Source organism: Entelurus aequoreus, linkage group LG21 (assembly GCF_033978785.1).
Source record: "Entelurus aequoreus isolate RoL-2023_Sb linkage group LG21, RoL_Eaeq_v1.1, whole genome shotgun sequence".
Classification (NCBI taxonomy): domain Eukaryota; kingdom Metazoa; phylum Chordata; class Actinopteri; order Syngnathiformes; family Syngnathidae; genus Entelurus; species Entelurus aequoreus.
In genome coordinates this window covers 34,769,343-34,795,051 of record NC_084751.1, presented here as the reverse complement: position 1 = coordinate 34,795,051, position 25,709 = coordinate 34,769,343, and the positions used below count along the sequence as shown (strand labels likewise).

The 25,709-nt window shown below is 42.1% G+C and overlaps 1 protein-coding gene and 1 long non-coding RNA gene across 2 annotated transcripts; both read left to right on the top strand.

Moving 5' to 3' along the window:
* Window positions 1-3,114: 3,114 nt before the first annotated feature.
* On the top strand, window positions 3,115-21,387 carry LOC133638618 (uncharacterized). Its single transcript, XM_062031408.1, has 9 exons — window positions 3,115-3,345; window positions 5,331-5,375; window positions 12,651-12,770; window positions 15,439-15,477; window positions 15,577-15,630; window positions 15,701-15,754; window positions 21,033-21,107; window positions 21,153-21,260; window positions 21,378-21,387. The coding sequence occupies exons 1-9, from the start codon at window positions 3,143-3,145 to the stop codon at window positions 21,385-21,387; spliced, it is 708 nt and encodes a 235-aa protein (XP_061887392.1). The 5' UTR covers window positions 3,115-3,142.
* Window positions 21,388-21,982: 595 nt separating this feature from the next.
* On the top strand, window positions 21,983-24,170 carry LOC133638856 (uncharacterized). Its single transcript, XR_009823695.1, has 3 exons — window positions 21,983-22,063; window positions 22,218-22,271; window positions 24,147-24,170. It is a non-coding gene; the product is annotated as an uncharacterized LOC133638856 (long non-coding RNA).
* Window positions 24,171-25,709: the final 1,539 nt, after the last annotated feature.

The window sequence follows — 25,709 nt, the reverse complement described above, 5'->3', positions numbered from 1 at the left end:
GCCTGTATCAAAATAATGATTAGGGCCATTCTGAAGATTGTGTACAACAAGAACGTTAAGTACAGTATGTTAAAAATCTGATATACCATCGCAGCACTGTAATTAGCTAAGCATACACTTTACAGCGGGCGGCATGACTCAGATGGTAGAGCAGTTGTCTCGAAACTAGAGGGTTTCTGGTTCGAATCCAGCTTCGGTCATTGTAGTCACTGCTGTTGTGTCCTTGGGCAAGACACTTTACGCACCTTACCTCCCATTGCCGCTCACACTGGTGTATGAATGTGAAGAAATGGTGGTGGTTGGAGAGGCTGTCGGCGCAACTCTGGGTAACGTGCTTTGAGTCACTAGGGGAAAAAAAGCTTTATTGGGACAAGCGGTAGAAATAGATGGATGGATGGAATTCTAACTATTTAGTTACGCTTCTGCTATGTAAAATGTATTAAGAATGTACAATTCCCCTGCAAAATTTTAATTGGTCTGCTATTTGTTTTAAAGCTGAAGCCCGTGGTTTTGCGCAGTTGTTTTGAAAGGTAAAATGAAACAAAAGTTTTAAAAAAAGTTAGTATGCTAACTACCTTGCTAACATGCTAACGGTAGCATACTAAGAAAGAAACAGTTAGCATACCTACAACATGACTCTAGGTAAGAAAATCCATAATTTTTAGTTTTAAACTTACAAAATTCTAGAATAACAGTAGCAAGCAAACAGGGCAACAGTCAACATTTTTTTTAACAAAGGTGCCCAGTATCAAAATCCAGGATTTTTAGGTTCAAACGTACAAAATTTGCTAAGAATAAAATAACAGTATGCTAACAGTAGAATACTTACATGGTAACAGTTAGCATTCTTGCGAGATGGCACCCAGTATCAAAATCCTAGATTTTTAACATATGGAATTAGCTAAATTGCTGGTAAAAGACATGATATCATGCTAACATTAGCATGATAACAGTTAACATTTTTACAAGATAGGGCTTAGTATCAAAATCCATGACTCAGAAAAACACCAGTTTACAAAGTCCTTATTTCCACAATTTTCTTAAATCGGGTTGTCCCGATACCAATTATTTGGTACCGGTACCAAAAAATATATCGATACTTTTCGATACTTTTCCAAATAAAGGGAAGTACGAAAAATGTCAGTATTGGCTTTATTTTAATCAATCCAAAAAACATATGTTTCCTACATGCACTCAAATAACAATTTTACAAGGTTAAACTATATATTAAGGGGCATTAACACATTTTCTTGGGGCACTCAAAGAACAATTTACAATTTTCCATAATACATATAGCCTGCCATAATCAAGGATTAGATTAGAATATAATAAAAAGCTTTATTGACATTACATTAAATGCTTGATGATATATGGTTGCCAATCCTGGTCTGTGCTTTATGAAAAATACAAATATTAATAAGCACTAAAACAAAACTATTGATAAATGTACACAGATAAGCAATGTAGCACGTGAAACACACATTTATTAAAGATAAAACACAAATTGTAGGAATTTGTAGCAGGGTTTGGTGGTAGCGGGGGGTGTATATTGTAGCGTCCCGGAAGAGTTAGTGCTGCAAGGGATTCTGGGTATTTGTTATGTTGTGTTTATGTTGTGTTACGGTGCGGATGTTCTCCCGAAATGTGTTTGCCATTATTGTTTGGTGTGGGTTTACAGTGTGGCGCATATTTGTAATAGTGTTAAAGTTTTTTATACGGTCACCCTCGGTGTGACCTGTATGGCTGTTGATCAAGTATGCCTTGCAGTCACTCATGTGTGTGTATAAACAGCATATATTATGTGACTGTTGTTTGAATGGAGGAAAAGCGAACATGACGACAGGTTGTAGAGGACGCCAAAGACAGTGTCTTTAAGGCACGCCCCCGATATTGTTGTCCGGGTGGAAATCGGGAGAAATTCGGGAGAATGGTTGCCCCGGGAGATTTCCGGGAGGGGCACTGAAATTCGGGAGTCCCCCAGGAAAATCGGGAGGGTTGGCAAGTATGGTTGTCTGTCTATCTGTGTTGGCACTGTGATGAGGTGGCGACTTGTCCAGGGTGTACCCCGCCTTCCGCCCGAATGCAGCTGAGATAGGCGCCAGCACCCCCGCGACCCCAAAAGGGACAAGCGGTACAAGATGGAAGGATGGATGTATATATATATACAGTATATATATATACATATATATATATATATATACATATATATATATATATATATATATATATATATATATATATATATATATATATATATATATATATATATATATATATATATATATATATATATATATATATATGTATGTATGTTTGTGTGTGTAGATATATATATATATATATATGTGTGTGTGTGTAGATATATATATTTATATATCCATGTATATATATGTATGTATATATATATATATATATATATATATATATATATATATATATATATATATATATATATATATATATATATAATCTATATATATGTATATGTGTGTGTGTAGATATATATATTTCCAAGGTTTGTAGGTTTAAAGGTTACAAATTTACCTTAAATGCTAACATTGTATGCTAATATGGGATCAAGCAAAGCACCCACTCACCAGATGTGTTGCAGGCCCATAATAATGATAATTGTAACAAATGTCTCACCATCCATGTTTTTGTTTAATTTCTTAGCAAAGCGAGCTGTGGCGACGAGGAGGTTTTCGAGAAGACGGGGCTGTGCCCTCACGGACCAATCGTAGAGGTGTAGCGAGTGTCGTGGACGAAGACACAGACTTGTTGGACCTGATCTCACCAATTGGTGGACGAGTCAATCCTTCGTGGAATCGACTTAAGGGAAATCAGAAGGAGAAGCTTGGCGTGCCTTCGAAGCATTTGGATGACAACATAACTGTCGATAAAAAGGTGGACTCCGGTTGGGGGACTTCATCAACATTCCCAGGGAAACCCTCCGATGACGTCATCACTCTCGACACAGGAAATAACTCCAAAAAGTCTTTTGTGGATTTGACTTCTCCGCCTAAGCTCCCCCTCGATCCTGAGGCCCACGTTGACTCGACTTCACAAAGGGAGGACACTGATGAACGGTCCAGCTTTGTCTTACCTTCATCTCATGTGATCGACCAGAGTCCATCAGTCAGCCATGGACATGTCAGACACATCAGCACACGGAACACCACTGACATCCACCATATTCATAAGCGCAAAGGAGAACTACCAAAAAGGAGCCAATCTGGAATTATCACCATCGTATCTAAAGATGGAGATCTGGTCCTCGGCTCCGATGGCAAGCTGTATCGTCTCAAACCTGGACCACCGGGCGTTATGGGTCCTCCCGGGCAGGAAGTAAGTGTTTGTCAGAATGCTGCTACTTTCTTTATGGCATAGCCAAAACATTATAATGTCTTTGTGAAACCGTATCCACATAAGAATGATACATTTTTCTTGACATTTTAGACATTTCTCCACATGCTAACTCTGTTTTTAGTGCTTGTGGAAGACTTTTTGAAAAACTCTGGCTGGGAAGTTTCTGAAACTCAACCATGACAAGTGAACCATAAATGATAGGCATGTACAAAACCCCAAACCAGTGAAGTTGGCACGTTGTGTAATTCGTAAATAAAAACAGAATACAATGATTTGCAAATCCTTTTCAACTTATATTCAATTGAATAGACTGCAAAAACAAGATATTTAATGTTCGAACTGAGAAACTACTTTTTTTTTTTTCAAATAATCATTAACTTAGAATTTAATGGCAGCAACACATTGCAAAAAAGTTGGCACAGGGGCATTTTTACCACTGTGTTACATGGCCTTTCCTTTTAACAACACTCAGTAAACGTTTGGGAACTGAGGAGACCAATTTTTGAAGCTTTTCAGGTGGAATTATTCCCCATTCTTGCTTGATGTACAGCTTAAGTTGTTCAACAGTCCGGGGGTCTCAGTTTCAGCTTCATAATGCGCCACACATTTTCAATGGGAGACAGGTATGGACTACAGGCAGTCCAGTCTAGTACCCGCACTCTTTTACTATGAAGCCACGCTGTTGTAACACGTGGCTTGGCATTGTCTTGCTGAAATAAGCAGGGGCGCCCATGATAAGGTTGCTTGGATGGCAACATATGTTGCTCCAAAACCTGTATGTACCTTTCAGCATTAGTGGCACCTTCACAGATGTGTAAGTTACCCATGTCTTGGGCACTAATACACCCCCATACTATCACAGATGCTGGCTTTTCAACTTTGCGCCTATAACAATCCAGATTATTCTTTTCCTCTTTGTTCCGGAGGACACGACGTCCACAGTTTCCAAAAACAATTTGAAATGTGGACTCGTCAGACCACAGAACACTTTTCCACTTTGCATCAGTCCATCTTAGATGAGCTCGGGCCCAGCGAAGCCGCCAGCATTTCTGGGTGTTGTTGATAAAAGGCTTTGGCTTCACATAGTAGAGTATTAACTTGCACTTACAGATGTAGCGACAAACTGTAGTTACTGACAGTGGTTTTCTGAAGTGTTCCTGAGCCCATGTGGTGATATCCTTTACACACCAATGTCGGTTTTTGATGCAGTACCGTACCGCCTGAGGGATACGGGCATTCAATGTTGGTTTTCAGCCTTGCTGCTTACATGCAGTGATTTCTCCAGATTCTCTGAACCTTTTGATGATATTGCGGACCGTGGATGGTGAAATCCCTATTTTCTTTGCAATAGCTGGTTGAGAAATGTTGTTCTTAATCAATTTGCTCACGCCCTCGCCCTAGTGACCCTCGTCATATCCTTTTTTATGAATGACTGAGCATGGAAGCTGCTTTTATACCCAATCATGGCACCCACCTGTTCCCAATTAGCCTGTTCATCTGCGGGAAGTTCCAAATAAGTGTTTGATGAGCATTCCTCAACTTTCTCAGTCTTTTTTGCAACTTGTGAGCTAATATTTTCAAAAAAATTTAGTTTTCCAGTTCTAATGTTAAGTATCTTGTCTTTGCAGTCTATTCAATTGAATATAGGTGCAAAAGGATTTGCAAATCATTGTATTCTGTTTTTATTTCCGATTTACACAAGGTGCCAACTTCACTGGTTTGGGGTTTTGTAGATCAGGCCCTTTTCCACCAAATGTTCATGAACTTTAAGTAACTGGAACGGTTAGTTCCTTGAACTGTAGTTTCCTGCGGACCCGCGTTGTTTACGTTTGACAGCATTTCACAATTCTTGGTAGTAGGGATTTAACAGGAAACTGGAGTAGGGGTTGACAACATGATTTCGATATGCTGCACTTGAAATTCTTTAGATTTTAACCTTCTTCACCATCTTTCCTCATTTTTAGGGCTTCCCTGGAGAACCTGGCGTGCTTGGGTTCAAAGGTGATAAGGTGAGAAAAACTTGTTCGGATTACCTTCGACAAATTAATCAACATAATTCATGATGAAGAACATAACTAATCTTACAACTCTAAACTTCTGTCCTTTGCTATTGACCTGACTTATGTAATACAGTCATGGTCAAAAATTTACATACACTTATAAAGAACATAATTTCATGGCTGTCTTGAGTTTCCAATTTCTACAACTCTTATTTTTTTGTGATAGAGTGATTGGAGCACATACTTGTTGGTCACAAAAAACATTCATGAAGTTTAGTTCTTTTATGAATTTATTATGGGTCTACTGAAAATGTGACCAAATCTGCTGGGTCAAAAGCAGTGTTGGGTTAGTTACTGAAAACTAGTAACTAGTTACAGTTACTTTATTTCAAAAGTAACTCAGTTACTAACTCAGTTACTTACACCAAAAAGTAATGCGTTACTGTGAAAAGTAACTATTTAGTTACTTCTTTTATTCTTCTTTTTTTTTAAAGCTCCCATTAATGCCCTTTTAGCCTTCATTTCAGTACTGTTATTGCACTGGAGAATATTACAATCTGTTGATCAACTTGACATGCATTTTTATTTTCCTTTTAACATAATTAATGAAAAACAGTGCAACATAAAAAGGCATTTATCCTTTCTTTAAACTTGGATTAATTAATTTAAAAAAAACTTAAAGTGCAACATAAGAAGGCACATCATCTTCCTTGAAACATAGATAGTGAAATAAAGCCTGACATCTGGAGTGATGCTGCTGTCTTCCACACTTGGAGCCATGGGTTGTAGAATCCTTGTTTTCAGTGGCAGGATCATTGACACAGATGGTGAAGTTTCAATGCTCAGTAGAGATGTAACAGTTTTGAGGGGTTTAAGCACCTGGAGGACCTCCTCTGCAACTCTCACATCATCATCAGACAGGGTGATTATGTCTTTTACATTTGTTTTCAGGGTCTTGTGGGTCAATGCAGAGTATATAGCTGCCTGCTGCTCCAACATATCATAAGTGGAGTTCCACCTCGTTGGGACTTCATGTATGAGCTTTATGAGTAGGCAGCCCAAGCTGTTGTGCCTGGGTGGAAGTAGGAAACCACCTTCCTGATCCTCCCAAGGAGGCGCTCCATCCTATTGACTGAGATTCCCTTCTAGGATGCTGTCACGCCAAATTTCTTCCCTCTACAAAAACCTTCTCTCCCCCATTTACTTCGGTGGTCATGTTTCCTCTTACGTCATTGACAGCGATCGATAGCACTTCAGCTTTGACTGCCCGTCGCTGGAAGGATACTTCGTCTTTGACAGCTGCTGGAATCTGAAGAAAACGATTTTTTTTTTTTTTTGTACAGGCGCGAAACAGGACAGTCGCGTGCAGGTTAAGGACCCCCGGCAATTTTGTGATTTTATTGGACGCAGCCCCGGAAGTAAATGGGGGAGGGAAGGTTTTTGTAGAGGGAAGAAATTTGGCGTGACAATGCCAAATTCACTACATGTGCAAAGCACCCTACCAGGGCCGGCCCGTGGCATAGGCCATATAGAAAAATGCTAAGGGCGCCGTCCATCAGGGGGCGCCACGCCAGTGCCACAAATGTTGGAGAAAAAAAAAAAAAAAAAAGTTGGTACTATTATTTCTAAATACAAAAAATAATCCCACGTTAATTAAAATGCAAAGTAAAGCCTATTTAATAGAAATATTATTTGTTACAACATTACCCCCCCATCCCCCCGCACGGTGCGCCCCCTCCCTTCCCGTATCATGACTCTTACCACATCAAAAAATCAACACAAGATGTCAAAACGGCCAAAACTGTCAGGTGCCCAGGGAAGAAAAAAGAGAAAAGAAGAGGAGAAACGAGAAAAAGACAGAGGTAGCAGGTAGGTAATGAAATTATTGGACAGTGGACAGCACCCACCCTGGCTCTGACCTGTTCCACCTGCTGCCCTCTGGGAAGCGCTACAGGTGCATTAAAACCAAGACGAACAGGCTAAAAAACAGCTTCTTCCCCAGGGCCATAACCACCCTGAACAGACTTCCCCATTGACCCTCATAACTGCCTTCTCTTCGGTGCAATAACCCATTCCACCAACCACCCTGTTTCATGTAGATATTCATGTACATATTCATTTCACCCTCTGTATAGAGTGTACACTTGTTTTATCGCACTGTATGGAATGGCCTCAATCTCGTTACCCTGCGTAATGACAATAAAGCTGATTCTGATTGTGATTCTGATTCTGATTTGTCTGTTATAGAATGTGATAGTAACCTGGCTTTTTAGCATTAAGCTAATGTTACATGATTCGGCAATTGCTAATCAATAAATAGCTAGTTCTGTTTTAACGTCGGGTTAAGATTGTGGAGGGGGCTAAATTGTTACGGAAAATAATAATGTAACGTTAGGTAATTACAGTACTCCCACCTTACATTCCTCAGGGACATTTGTATTAGATCTTTTAAGCAGGTGTTTTTTGTTTACATTGTTATTGCTTTCTGGTTAGCTAATGTTTGCCCTGCAGGTAATAGTCACTTTTCCACCCCATTATATATTAGGTATAGTTGTAAGCCTAGTTGTTAAAGTGCACATCCATCCATCCATCTTCTTCCGCTTATCCGAGGTCGGGTCGCGGGGGCAGCAGCCTAAGCAGGGAAGCCCAGACTTCCCTCTCCCCAGCCACTTCGTCTAGCTCTTCCCGGGGGATCCCGAGGCGTTCCCAGGCCAGCCGGGAGACATAGTCTTCCCAACGTGTCCTGGGTCTTCCCCGTGGCCTCCTACCGGTCGGACGTGCCCTAAACACCTCCCTAGGGAGGCGTTCGGGTGGCATCCTGACCAGATGCCCGAACCACCTCATCTGGCTCCTCTCGATGTGGAGGAGCAGTGGCTTTACTTTGAGCTCCTCCCGGATGACAGAGCTTCTCACCCTATCTCTAAGGGAGAGACCCGCCACCCGGCGGAGGAAACTCATTTCGGCCGCTTGTACCCGTGATCTTGTCCTTTCGGTCATAACCCAAAGCTCATGACCATAGGTGAGGATGGGAACGTAGATTGACCGGTAAATTGAGAGCTTTGCCTTGCGGCTCAGCTCCTTCTTCACCACAACGGACCGATACAGCGCCCGCATTACTGAAGACGCCGCACCGATCCGCCTGTCGATCTCACGAACCACCCTTCCCTCACTCGTGAACAAGACTCCGAGGTACTTGAACTCCTCCACTTGGGGCAAGATCTCCTCCCCAACCCGGAGATGGCACTCCACCCTTTTCCGGGCGAGAACCATGGACTCGGACTTGGATGTGCTGATTCTCATCCCAGTCGCTTCACACTCAGCTGCGAACCGATCCAGTGAGAGCTGAAGATCCTGGCCAGATGAAGCCATCAGGACCACATCATCTGCAAAAAGCAGAGACCTAATCCCGCAGCCACCAAACCGGATCCCCTCAACGCCTTGACTGCGCCTAGAAATTCTGTCCATAAAAGTTATGAACAGAATCGGTGACAAAGGGCAGCCTTGGCGGAGTCCAACCCTCACTGGAAACGTGTCCGACTTACTGCCGGCAATGCGGACCAAGCTCTGACACTGATCATACAGGGAGCGGACCGCCACAATCAGACAGTCCGATACCCCATACTCTCTGAGCACTCCCCACAGGACTTCCCGAGGGACACGGTCGAATGCCTTTTCCAAGTCCACAAAGCACATGTAGACTGGTTGGGCAAACTCCCATGCACCCTCAAGGACCCTGCCGAGAGTATAGAGCTGGTCCACAGTTCCACGACCAGGACGAAAACCACACTGTTCCTCCTGAATCCGAGGTTCGACTATCCGGCGTAGCCTCCTCTCCAGTACACCTGAATAGACCTTACCGGGAAGGCTGAGGAGTGTGATCCCCCGATAGTTAGAACACACCCTCCGGTTCCCCTTTTTAAAGAGAGGAACCACCACCCCGGTCTGCCAATCCAGAGGTACCGCCCCCGATGTCCACGCGATGCTGCAGAGTCTTGTCAACCAAGACAGCCCCACAGCATCCAGAGCCTTAAGGAACTCCGGGCGGATCTCATCCACCCCCGGGGCCCTGCCACCGAGGAGCTTTTTAACTACCTCAGCAATCTCAGCCCCAGAAATAGGAGAGCCCACCACAGATTCCCCAGGCACTGCTTCCTCATAGGAAGACGTGTTGGTGGGATTGAGGAGGTCTTCGAAGTATTCCCTCCACCGATCCACAACATCCGCAGTCGAGGTCAGCAGAACACCATCCTCACTATACACGGTGTTGATAGTGCACTGCTTCCCCTTCCTGAGGCGGCGGATGGTGGTCCAGAATCGCTTCGAAGCCGTCCGGAAGTCGTTTTCCATGGCTTCCCCGAACTCCTCCCATGTCCGAGTTTTTGCCTCCGCGACCGCTGAAGCCGCACACCGCTTGGCCTGTCGGTACCTGTCCGCTGCCTCAGGAGTCCTATGAGCCAAAAGAACCCGATAGGACTCCTTCTTCAGCTTGACGGCATCCCTCACCGCCGGTGTCCACCAACGGGTTCTAGGATTACCGCCACGACAGGCACCAACTACTTTGCGGCCACAGCTCCAATCAGCCGCCTCGACAATAGAGGTGCGGAACATGGTCCACTCGGACTCAATGTCCAGCACCTCTCTCGCGACATGTTCAAAGTTCTTCCGGAGGTGGGAATTGAAACTCTCTCTGACAGGAGACTCTGCCAGACGTTCCCAGCAAACCCTCACAATGCGTTTGGGCCTGCCAGGTCTGTCCGGCATCCTCCCCCACCATCGCAGCCAACTCACCACCAGGTGGTGATCGGTACAAAGCTCCGCCCCTCTCTTCACCCGAGTGTCCAAAACATGAGGCCGCAAATCCGATGACACAACTACAAAGTCGATCATGGAACTGCGGCCCAGGGTGTCCTGGTGCCAAGTGCACATATGGACACCCTTATGCTTGAACATGGTGTTCGTTTTGGACAATCCGTGACGGGCACAAAAGTCCAATAACAACACACCACTCGGGTTCAGATCCGGGCGGCCATTCTTACCAATCACGCCTCTCCAGGTTTCACTGTCGTTGCCAATATGAGCGTTGAAGTCCCCCAGTAGAACGAGGGAATCACCCGGGGGAGCACCCTCAAGTACTCCCTCGAGTGAATCCAAAAAGGGTGGGTACTCTGAGCTGCTGCTTTGCGCGTAAGCGCAAACAACAGTCAGGACCCGTCCCCCCTCCCGAAGGCGGAGGGAAGCTACCCTCTCGTCCACCGGGTTGAACTCCAACATGCAGGTTCTGAGCCGGGGGGGCAACAACAATTGCCACCCCAGCCCGTCGCCTCTCACTGCCGGCAACGCCAGAGTGGAAGAGAGTCCATCCCCTCTCGAGAGAACTGGTTCCAGAGCCCTTGCTGTGCGTCGAAGTGAGTCCGACTATGTCTAGCCGGAACTTCTCCACCTCGCGCACTAGCTCAGGCTCCTTCCCCCCCAGCGAGGTGACGTTCCACGTCCCAAGAGCTAGCTTCTGTAGCCGAGGTGCACATCATTAATGTTAATTAAGCAATATCACATGAGAGGAAATTCTGTTTTTTAATTTGAGCACTGCTGTGATTCGGTTAAAGATAATCATAACATAACATTCTCATATAATATGTTAATTTGCTTTCTTTAAGTAAAAAAAAAGGTCAAAGACAAAGCTATTCAGTTTTTTGTGAGTATATACACTTCACTGCTGATGTGAGGGGGGGGGGGGGGGGGGGGGGGGGCGCCACCTAAAATCTTGCCTAGGGCGCCAGATTGGTTAGGGCCAGGCCTGCACCCTACCTGTGGTCCCAGTCCTGCCTCATTCACTGCAATTATTGGACTTTTGGCATTATCACGTGAGACTGGGATATCTTTATCTTCCATTCCTCCACTGCTTGTGTCAGTACCGGCGCAAGGTGACTCTCGTAGAGGGGGCGTGTCTTCTCATCTCCCAGTCTGCTGTGATGAAGTGAGCACTTATCGTCACATAGTTCCCCTGAATGTCCACCCGATGATGATGCTCGGGATAGTTCATCCACAACTTTTTTCTTCTCCTTCTCATAAAGATCTGGCACAATCTTAGCGCTGAAGTGGGTGCGCGACGGGATGTCGTAACGTGGCTCAAGCACATTCAGCATGTGTTTAAAACCTTCGTTTTGCACAACCGAGTTTGCACCTATAAACACACCGATTAAATGGCGCGGGGCGTTCAAGCTCTTCCGTTACTCCGCTCGCCATGACCACGCTGTGTGTGGACTGAACGTGCGAACAACTTTTTTTTTTGTTTCATATATCAAAACGCGGATCACGTGTGTCCCTCCCCTCCAGACACACACACAGAGCGCGCCTCTTTTCTTCTCTCCGGCTTGTGACAGAGGAAGAATCAGAAGGACGACACCGCAGTGCTGCAATAAAACACACTCAGATCTTCTGTTTCTAGCCGATACTACATAAAAAATAACGTAAAATAACGCAGTAACTCATCATGTAGTAACGGTAACTGAGTTACTGAATATAAAAAATAACGCGTTAGATTACTAGTTACCGCCGAAACTAACGGCGTTACACTAACGCGTTACTAACGCGTTAGTCCCAACACTGGTCAAAAGTATACATACAGCAATGTTAATATTTGGTTACATGTCCTTTGGCAAGTTTCACTGCAATAAGGCGCTTTTGGTAGCCATCCACAAGCTTCTGGTTGAATTTTTGACCACTCCTCTTGACAAAATTGGTGCAGTTCAGCTAAATTTGTTGGTTTTCTGACATGGACTTGTTTCTTCAGCATTGTCCACACGTTTAAGTCAGGACTTTGGGAAGGCCATTCTAAAACCTTAATTCTAGCCGTATTTAGCCATTCCTTTACCACTTTTGACGTGTGTTAGGGGTCATTGGCAGCAAAACAGGCCCAGAGCATAATACCACCAGCAAAGTGCTTGATGGTAGGAATGGTGTTCCTGGGATTAAAAACCTCACTTGTTCTCCTCCAAACATATTGCTGGGTATGGTGGCCAAACAGTTACATTTTTGTTTCATCTGACCACATAGACCCATAATAAATTCATAAAAAAACAATCTTCATGAATGTTTTTTGTGCTCCAATCACTCTATCACAAAAAAATAAGAGTTGTAGAAATGATTGGAAACTCAAGACAGCAATGACATTATGTCCTTCACAAGTGTACGTAAACTTTTGACCACGACTGTAAGTCATTCCTGCTTCATGAAACCATGTTGTATCAAGGCTGTACTGAATACACTGAATTGTGATGTATAAAGGGTAAGATTGGCCCTGAAGGGAGTCCAGGAAAAAGGGGTGAGCAAGGACATGCAGGACCACCAGGTCTACCAAGCCTTTACCTTTGGAGGAACACTGCTGATGAATGGGCTTCCTTCCAGGTATGATACACACCTAGCATACTTCATTACCGTACTCAATGTACTCTTTGTCTAAACTGAGGTTCAAACACAACTTGTGTTTTCCACACATGTCACACGTCCATCATGTTTAATGTCTTAATATTGCTTAAACATTTTAATAACATATGTACCGTATTTTTCAGACTATAAGGCACACTTAAAATCCTTTAATTTTCTCAAAAATTGACAGTGCGCCTTATAACCCGGTGCACTTAATGTACGGAATAAATCTGGTTGTGCTTACCGACCTCGAAGCTATTTTATTCGGTACATGGTGTAATGATAAGTGTGACCAGAGATACATGTAGACTGCAATATGACGCCAGTAAATAACACCAAAACTTTAAATGTTCCATTGAAAATAAAGAACATTACACACAGTGCTCCAAAATATGTCTAAATGTTTTAGTACGACTTTGAAGCCGCACCGCTTGATGGATTGTCGGCGCATTACGGCTACCGTAGTCAGAGATACAAGTATTACTATGGTGTATGTATAAGGACCGCTAAATGGCAACCATTAGCAGACATATTATCTGCCGTTTCGTTTCACAATATTATGCAAAACCAACTTTTCTTACCTTCTGGTACCTGCTGATGTGTATTTGAGATCTGCATAAGCCCTGAAAATTTGCGCAAGTCCGCCACTGTAGTCCGTGACGATGCCGTAGTCGTTGATGAACACAAACACACTACATTGATTGTGCTCTCTATTTTGCTCATTTACCAGACTTAATCCATGATCTCAATCGATCATCTTTGTGTGCTATCAAGTTTGCCTTTGTAGAAGGCTAAGCAAGCTACACAACAACTTGAGCTAACATTGCTAACTAACATTCACACATTTCTAACTGACTGTTATTACTTGCCGTTTCATTGTGTCCTCAATTACCATAAAGAGTGGGCACTGGTTACGCCATTTAAAGTAGTTTTTCGGAAAATCCATCTTTTTGTGAAAGGACTTTTCTTTGCACACATTCACAGTTGAAGGCACATTGCCACAAAGTATGAAGTTAAAAGTGAAGCACTTTTTACTTCAGAGGAGGCTGAAAGTTTGTGTAGAGACTTGTGGTGTTTAACGCAAACCAGACAACATTTTCTTTCACTGGGTTTCAGCTGAGATAGGCACCAGCACCCCCCGCGACCCCGAAAGGGACAAGCGGTAGAAAACCGATGGATGGATGGATGCTTTCATTCAAGTTTTTTCATATGCAAACCTTTAGCAGATTAGACTTTAGTGCGTGCAAGAAGACATCTGTCCACGTCTACTTGGTCTTTATACGATGACATCAGCCACATGTTGCAGAAGACACCCCCGAGTATGTTAGAGGGACGAGGAGCCCTTTCCTAAGCATAAAAGGAATGGACCAGAAAAACGAGTCTGGTAGGGTTTTGTGGTTTACGAAACATACTTTGAACTTCACCCCCAAGAGGCCTGTCGGTGACGGAGTCAGGAAATTAATTGCAGAACATCTCATCTCAGATCCTTCATCATTTGGCTCATAGAAGGTTGAATTGAGGCAACTGAACTGCAGATAAGATTTTTTTTGTCAAACACTTCATTTAATCTCCATACTAATGATGGTTCTTTGCTCAAAATATTGCATAGATTTTTGCTATAAAGACTTATCTTTATTCTACTTTCTGGCTGCTTCTTCTTTGTTTTGAGAGGTGAAGTTGTTAGGTGCAAATGAATCCCTCATTACTATCAATCAATCAATTAATGTTTATTTATATAGCCCTAAATCACAAGTGTCTCAAAGGGCTGCACAAGCCACAACGACATCCTCAGTTCAGATCCCACATAAGGGCAAGGAAAAACTCACAACCCAGTGGGATGTCAATGTGAATGACTATGAGAAACTTTGGAGAGGACCACAGATGTGGGTGACGCTATTGTGATGCTATTGTAGAAGGCTAAGCAAGCTACACAACAACTTGAGCTAACATTGCTAACGTACCATTCACATATTTCTAAATTACTATTATTACTTACAGATTCATTGTCTCCTCCATTACCATAAAGAGTAGGCACTGGTTACGCCATTAAATGTAGTTTTTCGGAAAATCCATATTTTGGTGAAAGGTTGTGGGTTAACAGGACTTTTCTTTGTACACACTTGCGGTGACTTCTTCACAGTTGAAGGAACAATGCCAGGAATTATGAAGTTAACAGTAAGGCACTTTTTACTTCAGAGGAGGCTGAAAGTTTGTGTAGACAATTGTGGCGGTTAGCGCAAACCAGACAACAGAGCATTTTCTTTCACTGGTTTCATAGTGAACATGATGTTTTACATAAAGTAAAATAGGCTGACTCGTACAAGGATTTTACAAGAATTTGGGGTAGATTATTACCATCTATGGATAAACTGCTGGCGTCACATATGGCAACGTCACAAAAATAGCAAATTACAAACCAACCATTTGGAGGAAGTTTGAAAAACAAGATTATTTTATAAATATCTCTGCAATGCCTCCACGGTTTGATTTCAAATTGTTGGGACTTGTGCTGATCCCAAATACACATAAGAAGGTACCAATAAGTCAGATAAGTTGGTTTTGCATGACAGGGCAATTTCATGATTTATTGTTATTTTTGTCATCAGTTGATAAATCAGTAACATAAACTTGTGTTTCATCATTGTAGAAAACCAATTTCTACCAGTTGCTGTGTGCCAGTTGGCCCGTAAGTATGGAGTGATGATCACTCATCTTTATTGTTGTTTACATTTGGTTACATCACCTTGTTGATCTGATTCTGGTTTCCTTAATTGTGATCTGGCAGACCGAAGAAGGTCCTGTTGGACCACCTGGAGAGATTGGCAAGACTGGCATGCGGGTTAGGAATTTGCCTTATTAATGAAGATAATATTTTTTATGTCATTTTCTTGATTATAATTGTTTTTCAGGGCGCTCCTGGTGAACCAGGGGAACGCGGGCGACCAGGGATGCCAGGAGAGACGGTAGGTAGAGATGCTGGATTCTAGGAATGAGTCAAACAATACTGAGGTATAGAGATGCATTGTGAAACACACCCCCTCTAAGAACCTTACAAGGTACTCTGGGGATAGCAGCCCTCAATGAGAACCTGTCTGACCTAGTGTTCCTTTACATTGAGGGAATGGGTCCAGGAACCAGGTGGGGTTGAGAGCAGGGCTAGAATATATTATACTACTGTTGTGCTGTTTCAAAACAAGAACAGAAACATTGTATCTCTCCAACCAGCGACCCACTCAGGTCTTGATCGACCACATGACAATAGTTTGTGATATATTGTAGGTCCTGATAAACTTCTTGTGTTTTGTGGCTGAACAGGCTGGGCCCATCTGTACGTCTTTTAGTCCATCTTGGCCCTTTTCAAATCCGCTCAAGCAGTCCTGTACAGAGCTCTGTCATCTCCACCTAAAGCCAGAATCTTGGGCTCTGAGGGGTGTGTGGACAGGTCTGGTAATCCAGGGTTTTTGGTTTGGGAAAACCTGAATGTTTGATTACAGAAGCAGAGGTTGACATACTCCAGTGATAATCTTGTGAATGTTTTTAATTCCTATGGCCCCACATACAGTATGATGTAGTCCTTTTTTACCTTCCTAAGGCCCTGTCTACATTAAGCCGGATACCTCCTTAAACAAATAATTATTTAGCCTAAACCCCGTGTCAGCCACACTAACCCATCGTTTAAGGTTCCCCTCATGGGATAATTTTTTTCACGGGTAAGTGCGCCGTGTATTTCTTGAATTATAGTAGTTAACTTACAGATACAAAGTCTCCAAGGCAGAAGTGTATTCGAAAATATACATTAACAAACGTCTCATCTATATCATTCAACCGGTATCATTCAATTTACTGCATTCTGAGTTGCGATGAGGTGGCTGTCATGATCCGTGGTCCGGATCATGTTTTGTTTAGTCATGTTCTGTTAGTTTTGGACTCCCTTAGTTCCTGTTTTGTGCACCTCTGGTTTTGTTTTGGTTTCCATGGGTACTAATTGGGTTCACCTGCCTCTGGTTAGTGGTCGGCACGCTCACCTGCTGTCGAGCACCAATCAGAGAGCTATTTATTCACCTTTCTCACCACACTCAGTCTGGCTTCGTTGTTTGCCTTATGCAACGTTGGGTAAATTCCTTGTTTTCTATGCTTTGATTCCTGTGCTAAATCTCGCCTTAGCTTCCCGTGTGTTCGGCATGCTTGTCTTTTGTTGGTTTCCTGTATTTTTGTAAGTTGGATGATTTATGAGGAATAAATCATATCCTACCCCACGAGTTGTCCATCTGCATCTCGGGAGAACAACCCATGCAGTAAGATGCGACCCCCACGTGACAGAACGAAGCCAGGCTGAGTGTGGCGAGAAAGGTGAATAAATAGCTCTCTGATTAGTGCTCAACATCAGGTGAGCGTGCCGACCACTAACCAGAGGCAGGTGAACCCAATTAGTACCCATGGTAACCAAAAGAAACCCAGACGTGCACAAAACAGGAACTAAGGGAATCTAAAACTAACAGAACATGACTAAACAAAACATGATCCGGGCCACGGATCATGACAGTGGCGACTTCTGCCTGAGTGCAGCTGGAATAGGCTCCAGCTCCAGTTGAACTTCACGAATTGTTGTGGCCACTAGGTTTTGCTAAAAAAAAAACTATTTGGTTATGAAACGGTGGCACAGGGATTAACGGGTTAGTCACAATACGAAGGTCCTGGGTTCGATCTTGAGCTCGGGATATTTCTGTGTGGAGTTTGCACGTTCTCCCCGTGACTGCGTGGGTTCCCTCCGGGTACTCCGGCTTCCTCCCACCTCCAAAGACATGCACCTGGGGATAGGTTGATTGGCAACACTAAATTGGCCCTAGTGTGTGAATGTGAGTGTGAATGTTGTCAGTCTATCTGTGTTGGCCCTGCGATGAGGTGGCGACTTGTCCAGGGTGTACCCCGCCTTCCGCCCGAATGCAGCTGAGATAGGCTCCAGCACCCCCTGCCGGATAAATAAGTTTGTGTTTTTCATACCTACCATTGTTCTTTGTTAGCTGTCTAAACTGACTAAGCTGTCTGATTTCACTTGATCAAACCTTTACTAACTTTCCACACTGCAAAATAATAGAATATGTAGGATTCTTGCTGAGATGGTACATGATCTGTTAACCGGGTCATGGCGTGATTTATATTTAGTACCTTGTTTCTGATGTTTTAGTCTGCTTTGGTTGCGCCATTTTTCCTTTCGTTTACTGTTGGTTTCCATGGGCACTAATTCCCCACACCTGCCCTTGTTTTGTAATTAGTGTTCCCACCAGGTGTTTTGGTTATTCACTCCCCTTTATAGTTTTCAGTCAACCAGCACAAGTTGCTGGGTCAATGCTCGCTTTCGAAAAACCAGAGGTAACGTGAATGTCGCGAAAGCGAGCATTGACCCAGCAACTTGTGCTGGGTGAATGAAAACTACAAAGGGGAGTGATTAACCAAAACGCCTGGTGGGAACACTGATTACAAAACAAGGGCAGGTGTGGAGAATTAGTGCCCATGAAAACTAAAAGTAAACAAAATGAAAGATTGTGCAGCCAGGAAACAGACTAAAACGTAGGAAACAAGCTACTAAACATAAATCACGCCATAACCCGGGTAACGGATCATGACAGATGGTTTTGGATCAGTATAGGTATGGACCAATATCTAAGGCTCCAATATTGGTATTGTATCATAAGTGGAAAAAGTTGAGAACCCAACAAAATATTTGTAACAAAAAGAAAGATTTGCAACCAAAGCTTTTATTTTTTGTTTGGTTGCATTAAAAATACACAACTTTCTCTCCATACCTGGGTCACTAATAGTTTAATGTATCATGCCAATCTTTAAAGGCCTACTGAAACCCACTACTACCGACCACGCAGTCTGATAGTTTATATATCAATGATGAATTCTTAACATTGCAAGACATGCCAATACGGCCGGGTTAACTTATAAAGTGCAATTTTAAATTTCCCGCGAAACTTCCGGTTGAAAACGTTTATGTATGATGACGTATGCACGTGACGTCAATCGTTGAAACGGAATAAATGATAATAAATGGGTTATACTTGTATAGCGCTTTTCTACCTTCAAGGTACTCAAAGCGCTTTGACAGTATATCCACATTCACCCATTCACACACACACTCACACACTGATGGCGGGAGCTGCCATGCAACGGAAGTATTCTGACACATTGTATCCAATACAAAAAGCTCGGTTTTCATCGCAAAATTCCACATTATTCTGGAAATCTGTGTTGGTGAATCTTTTGCAATTTGTTTAATGAACAATGAAGACTGCAAAGAAGAAAGCTGTGGGTGGGATCGGTGTATTAGCGGCTGGCTGCAGCAACACAACCAGGAGGACTTTGACTTGGATAGCAGACGGGCTATCTGACGCTAGCCGCCGACCGCATTGATGATCGGGTGAAGTCCTTCGTCGCTCCGTCGATCGCTGGAACGCAGGTGAGCACGGGTGTTGATGAGCAGATGAGGGCTGGCTGGCGTAGGTGGATAGCTAATGTTTTTAGCATAGCTCTGTGAGGTCCCGTTGCTAAGTTAGCTTCAATGGCGTTGTTAGCAACAGCATTGCTAGGCTTCGCCAGGCTGGAAATTATTAACCGTGTAGTTACAGGTCCATGGTTTAATAGTATTGTTGATTTTCTGTCTATCCTTCCAGTCAGGGGTTTATTTCTTTTGTTTCTATCTGCAGTTAAGCCCGATGCTATCACGTTAGCTCCGTAGCTAAAGTGCTTCGCCGATGTATTGTCATGGAGATAAAAGTCACTGTGAATGTCCATTTCGCGTTCTCGACTCTCATTTTCAAGAGGATATAGTATCCGAGGTGGTTTAAAATACAAATCCGTGATCCACAATAGAAAAAGGAGAGAGTGTGGAATCCAATGAGCCAGCTTGTACCTAAGTTACGGTCAGAGCGAAAAAAGATGCGTCCTGCACTGCACTCTAGTCCTTCACTCTCACGTTCCTCATCCACAAATCTTTCATCCTCGCTCAAATTAATGGGGTAATCGTCGCTTTCTCGGTCCGAATCGCTCTCGCTGCTGGTGTAAACAATGGGGAAATGTGAGGAGCCTTTCAACCTGTGACGTCACGCTACTTCCGGTACAGGCAAGGCTTTTTTTTATCAGCGACCAAAAGTTGCGATTTTTATCGTCGATATTCTCTACTAAATCCTTTCAGCAAAATTATGGCAATATCGCGAAATGATCAAGTATGACACATAGAATGGATCTGCTATCCCCGTTTAAGTAAAAAAAATTCATTTCAGTAGGCCTTTAAATCCCACTCAAAAGAAAACAAACTTAAATAATGGTGCAAACACAAAAATGACATACACACATTGGGCAAGACAAAGAAAACTAATTTTCTCTAAGCAAGCTAAAGTATCTTTGATCCATCTCCTGGGAAACAAACAAAATATTCAATTTTATTTCGGCACATTTAAAAGTCAATGAACCTGCATCAGCATTTAAAACATACCTTATTGTCAAAATTAAAATAGTTGTAAAGAACATTTTAAATGGGGAAAAATAAATAAATAAAATATTCAAACTTTTTCTTTGTGAGTTAAAAAAGTCAGAATCGATGACTCCGGTGCCACTTCCTGCTTTTTGCAAATTACAACTTGTGATTGGATTCTCACTTGGGAGTGACAAGTGAACATCCAACCACAGTCACATTTAGCGTAAGGCTACTTAGATGGGCTACTGCCAACAACTCTGATTGGCTATCTCAACTGTCTATCAACTGTCTATCTGGCAGAATCCATACAGCACTGGCAAAAAGCTAGCTGAACTTTGATTGGATAAAAGCTCTAACGTAATAACAAGCAACACTTGAGCCTAATAAGACATGAATAGAATCTGATGAATACTTTATGGAAATTAGATTAAAATTTACTTTTATTACTCTATAATCATGCTTTATATTTGGCCAGCAGAGAATGCATTGCTGGCCCTAACGGCACACCTCTGGTTTTCATGACACGATTCAAGTATCAGCTACTTTTCTTTGTAAGTCAAAGTACTTTAGAGCTGTCTAGAAGATATTTTCATTCCCTGTGAATCCTGTTGAGTTATTACATCTTACAATCCTCATGTCAGAATGTGGTGATCCAGGATGATGCCTTGTATGTGTGATTAATGTCTTCGCGGAACCGCTAACGTATAATTTACAGTGTAGTGTTCCAGCTGAGTGTGATTGTTTCGCTGTGTTCATTTAAGATTTTGCGCCTCGTCAGTTGTTCAAATGTCGCAGCTTCTCCCTAACAAGCGGGATATAAATCACAGTTGTCAGAAGTGAGTAACCTATGTGTACCGCAAGTAATTTATGTTGTCTGGCAGGGGGAGCAAGGACCAAGGGGCCCTCGAGGAAAAGCCGGGGCCCCGGGCAAAGACGGGGAAAATGGAGGAGATGGACAGCCTGGGTCACTTGGTGTCACGGGGTTACAGGTGAGTTATATATTTTTTGCACCAAAGTTACCTAAAGGTGTGTGCACTAGATCAGTTTACTATTTTCATCATGGGAATAAGGATCTTAATAATTTATGTGATCCATTATTTTTCTAGGGTGCAATGATTGTGGAAAATACAGCTTCAATGATTTTGCAAAATAACAATTTAGGAAGTTTGAATTCATTTGGAATCTGGGTAAAAAAATATATGTAACAGAAAGGGTGACATTTTTTTGTTGTAAATCTCAAAAATATTTACATTTCTGTCTTTTTTCAACTGTAAATATAGTAATAGGCATTTTGAGTTGCTCAAAATGTGCACTTTGTTATATTTTTATACAAGGATCCTGTGATTAAATTGACTTATTTGAGTAAGCGGACTGACATTATTAGGAGTAATTTTTTTTAGCATAGAATAGCAAATACATGAGATAGCATGTCAACACGATGTAAATTACAGTGATTCAACAAAAATGTTATTCTAAAAATAAACAATTAACATGAAACATTTTTTTAGGTATATATACTGTATATATACCTGTATATATTTATCACATTTCGGTACACCGAAGAGAATGGAGCCAAATGAATCTCCTTCAACTGTATACATTTTATTTTCTGGGGATGCAAATGGAACAGATTGGAAGAAATGGTCCAGATATTGTAATGTACGGGTAGTTTCTGATTAAATAAAAATTGTTATCAATCCTTGATGTAGGTTGTACTATCCTTCTATCCTGGAAAAAGATCTAAGTAAATTCAGATAAAAAAATATTAGAGACGTTCAAGCCCACAATTCGTGTAAGTAAACTTCTGATCGCATTTTATTATTTATTTAAAAAAAATATATTTTTCATGTTTTTGATAAATTTGTATCAGTTATGTTGTAATTTATTTTAAACAAAATTCTGTGTTTCTGATCATGTTCTAACTTCTTCACGTTAATTGACCTCAGGGCCCTTGGGGTTACCGGGGTGAGCGCGGGTCCAAAGGGGAAAACGGTGATGAGGTAAGTAGGACAATTATCAGATAAAACATTAACTGGTACATCATAACATGCAAGACATAATTATGAACAAAAGTATTCAGAAGTACAGTAGTTAATCAGTCTGAACAAATTGCTACAGGTCCATGATGCTGATCATTTAATTCAGGCCTCTAAAACCACTTACAAAACCCAAAACCAGTGAAGTTGGCACGTTGTGTAATTCGTAAATAAAAAGAGAATACAATGATTTTCAAATCCTTTTCAACTTATATTCAATTGAATTGACTGCAAAGACAATATATTTAATGTTCCAACTGAGAAACTTAATTTGTTTTGCAAATAATCATTAACTTAGTATTTAATAGCAGCAACACATTACAAAAAAGTTGGCACAGGGGCATTTTACCACTGTGTTACATGGCCTTTCCTTTTAACAACACCCAGTAAATGTTTGGAACTGAGGAGACCAATATTTGAAGCTTTTCAGGTGGAATTCTTTCCCATTCTTGCTTGATGTACAGCTTAAGTTGTTCAACAGTCCGGGGTCTCCGTTGTGGTATTTTAGGCTTCATAATGTACCGCACATTTTCAATGGGAGACAGGTCTGGACTACAGGCAGGCCAGTCTAGCACCCGCACTCTTTGAAGCCACGTCTTTCTGAAATAAGCAGGGGCGTCCATGATAACATTGCTTGGATGGCAACATATGTTGCTCCAAAACCTGTATGTACCTTTCAGCATTAATGGTGCCTTCACAGATGTGCAAGTTACCCATGCCTTGGGCACTAATACACCCCCACACCATCACAGATGCTGGCTTTTGAACTTTGCGCCTATAACAATCCAAATTATTATTTTCCTCTTTGGTCCGGAGGACACGACGTCCACAGTTTCCAAAAACAATTTGAAATGTGGACTGGTCAGACCACAGAACACTTTTCCACTTTGCATCAGTCCATCTTAGATGAGCTCGGGCCCAGTAAAGCCGGCGGCGTTTCCGGGTGTTGTTGATAAATGGCTTTCGCTTTGCATAGTAGAGTTTTAACCTGCACTTACAGATGTAGCGACAAACTGTAGTTACTGACAGTGGTTTTCTGAAGTGTTCCTGAGCCCATGTGGTGATATCCTTTACACACTGATATCGGTTTTTGATGCAGTATCGCCTGAGGGATCGACGGTCACGAACATTGACCCTTACGTGCAGTGATTTCTCCAGATTCTCCTAACCTTTTGATGATATTACGGACCATGGATGGTGAAATCCCTAAATTCCTTGCAATAGCTTCAATTTGCTCACGCATTTGTTGACAAAGTGGTGACCCTGCCCCCATCCTTGTTTGTGAATGACTGAGCATTTCATGGAAGCTGCTTTTATACCCAATCATGGCACCCACCTGTTGCCAATTAGCCTGTTCACCTGTGGGAGGTTCCAAATAAGTGTGTGATGAGCATTCCTCAACTTTCTCAGTCTTTTTTGCCACTTGTGCCAGCTTTTTTGAAACATGTTGCAGGCATCAAATTCCAAATGAGCTAATATTTGCAAAAAAAAACAAAGTTTACCAGTTCGAACATTAAATATCTTGTCTTTGCAGTCTATTCAATTGAATATAGGTTGAAAAGGATTTGCAAATCATTGTACTTTGTTTTTATTTACCATTTACACAATGTGCCAACTTCACTGGTCTTGGGTTTTGTATTACAATATTCATTATCTCAAAAGTATTTTTAAAAGACATGCTACGAGTTAAAGTTGTGATGTTCACAGATTGAAAAGTAGGTACAAGCTGCGTCACAAAAGCAAATAAACTCGTATCCTGAGGTACCACTGTATATGATTTGTTCCAAAATGTGATTAGAAAAATCTGTATCATGAATGACATACATGTTTCTTTTCTAGGGTCTTATGGGCCTAAAAGGTCCCAAAGGGGAAACAGGAGAGCCGGGCGACAAGGTAAACTTTAAGCCGGCATGACACCATTGTAATAACAATTGTGATAAAACTACTAAATTGTGGTAATCGTGACACCACCTTTATTTGTGTATTTTGAGCTTCTTCTGTCACGCCCCACAGGAAACAGCATTTTTTTTTTAATACTGTGAAGAACCTTACAATGTTGATTTATTTATATTCTCATTACCTACACTTTTCACACTGCTGACTGTAGCTGGAGGCTTGTGTATGGTTCAAGAATGAAGTTCCCTGGAAGTTCCCTGCCTCTCATGGCCCCCCTGACATCTCACATGCCCTCCCAGAGAGGCCCTCAAGTGAACCGTCACTGTTCAGCAACTTTGCTTTATGAAGATATATCAAATAGTTTCACTTTGCTTCGAGCAAATACTACACAGTCTCTCCAGGAATTTGTGATGTGATGATTGCGCCTAATCACACAAGCTCAGGCAAACCCCGTAAATCAGACCTGGGAAAATTAAGGCCCAGGGGCCACATGCGGCCCGTTAAGCTTTTCAATCTGGCCCGCCAGACATTCCCAAATAATTGTTTTAGATCTTTAAGATGGAAACTGTAGCTGCCATTATGATGTGCAGTGATGTTTTCAAATGACCGTAAGTCTTGAACTATACAAAGTATTTCAATGGTTGGAATCTGCGCTTTTGCATGATATACTAGTTACTATGGTAATGTAAGTCACAGCAGCTCAGACGAGGCACCAAGCAGTGTGGGTGGGGAGCGTTTCCACAGAGTGTTTCCAGAGCGGCCAGCCTGAAATGAGGTTGTCAGGGACAGACGCGGAAGGAGATTTTTACAACAAAGTTCTAAAGCAGGGGTGTCAAACGTACGGCCCGAGGGCCGGATCAGGCCCGCGAACAGGTTTTACACGGCCCGTGGGATGAGTATAAAAATTAACCTGAAATTTGTGAATGAAATAATCAGCTGTTCTAAATATATCGCAATAGCAATTCTTTGTAGATGATGCTAGATATGTACAAAATAAACCACATGATGTTAGTACATCAGTCAAGGAAAATGATCAAATTACATAAATAACATACTGTAATTTGAATTTGATATCATTTTTTTTATCTTGATGGATTAAAATATTAAAGCCAATGAGTTGACTGATAAACATTTTCACATAATTTATTCAGAAAATATAAATAACGACAAATAACGATAGAATACTATTAACCGCAACATGTAAGTGTAAAAAAAATACCATTATGATTTGCACATTTTCAGAATGTGCTTGTTCTATTTTTAAACAAAACAAACAATCTGAAGTGGTCTTTATTTTTAAGTTATTGTGCCATGATTTTACAAGTCCGGCCCACTTGGGAGTACATTTTTCTCCATTTGGCCCCCCATCTAAAATGAGTTTGACACCCCTGTTCTAAAGCTTAGTGATGTATCAGATATATCAGATTGTAGGTGGGTTTATTTTTTAACCTTTAAGATTAAAGATTAAAGTACCAATGATTGTCACACACACACTAGATGTGGTGA

Excerpts from the sequence above, each read along its gene's own strand:
- LOC133638618 (XM_062031408.1), top strand. The coding sequence starts at position 3,143 with ATGGACATGTCAGACACATCAGCACACGGAACACCACTGACATCCACC. Across the intron at positions 12,771-15,438 it reads ATGAATGGGCTTCCTTCCAG|AAAACCAATTTCTACCAGTT; the intron begins GTATGATACACA and ends TCATCATTGTAG. Across the intron at positions 21,108-21,152 it reads ATAAATCACAGTTGTCAGAA|GGGGAGCAAGGACCAAGGGG; the intron begins GTGAGTAACCTA and ends GTTGTCTGGCAG.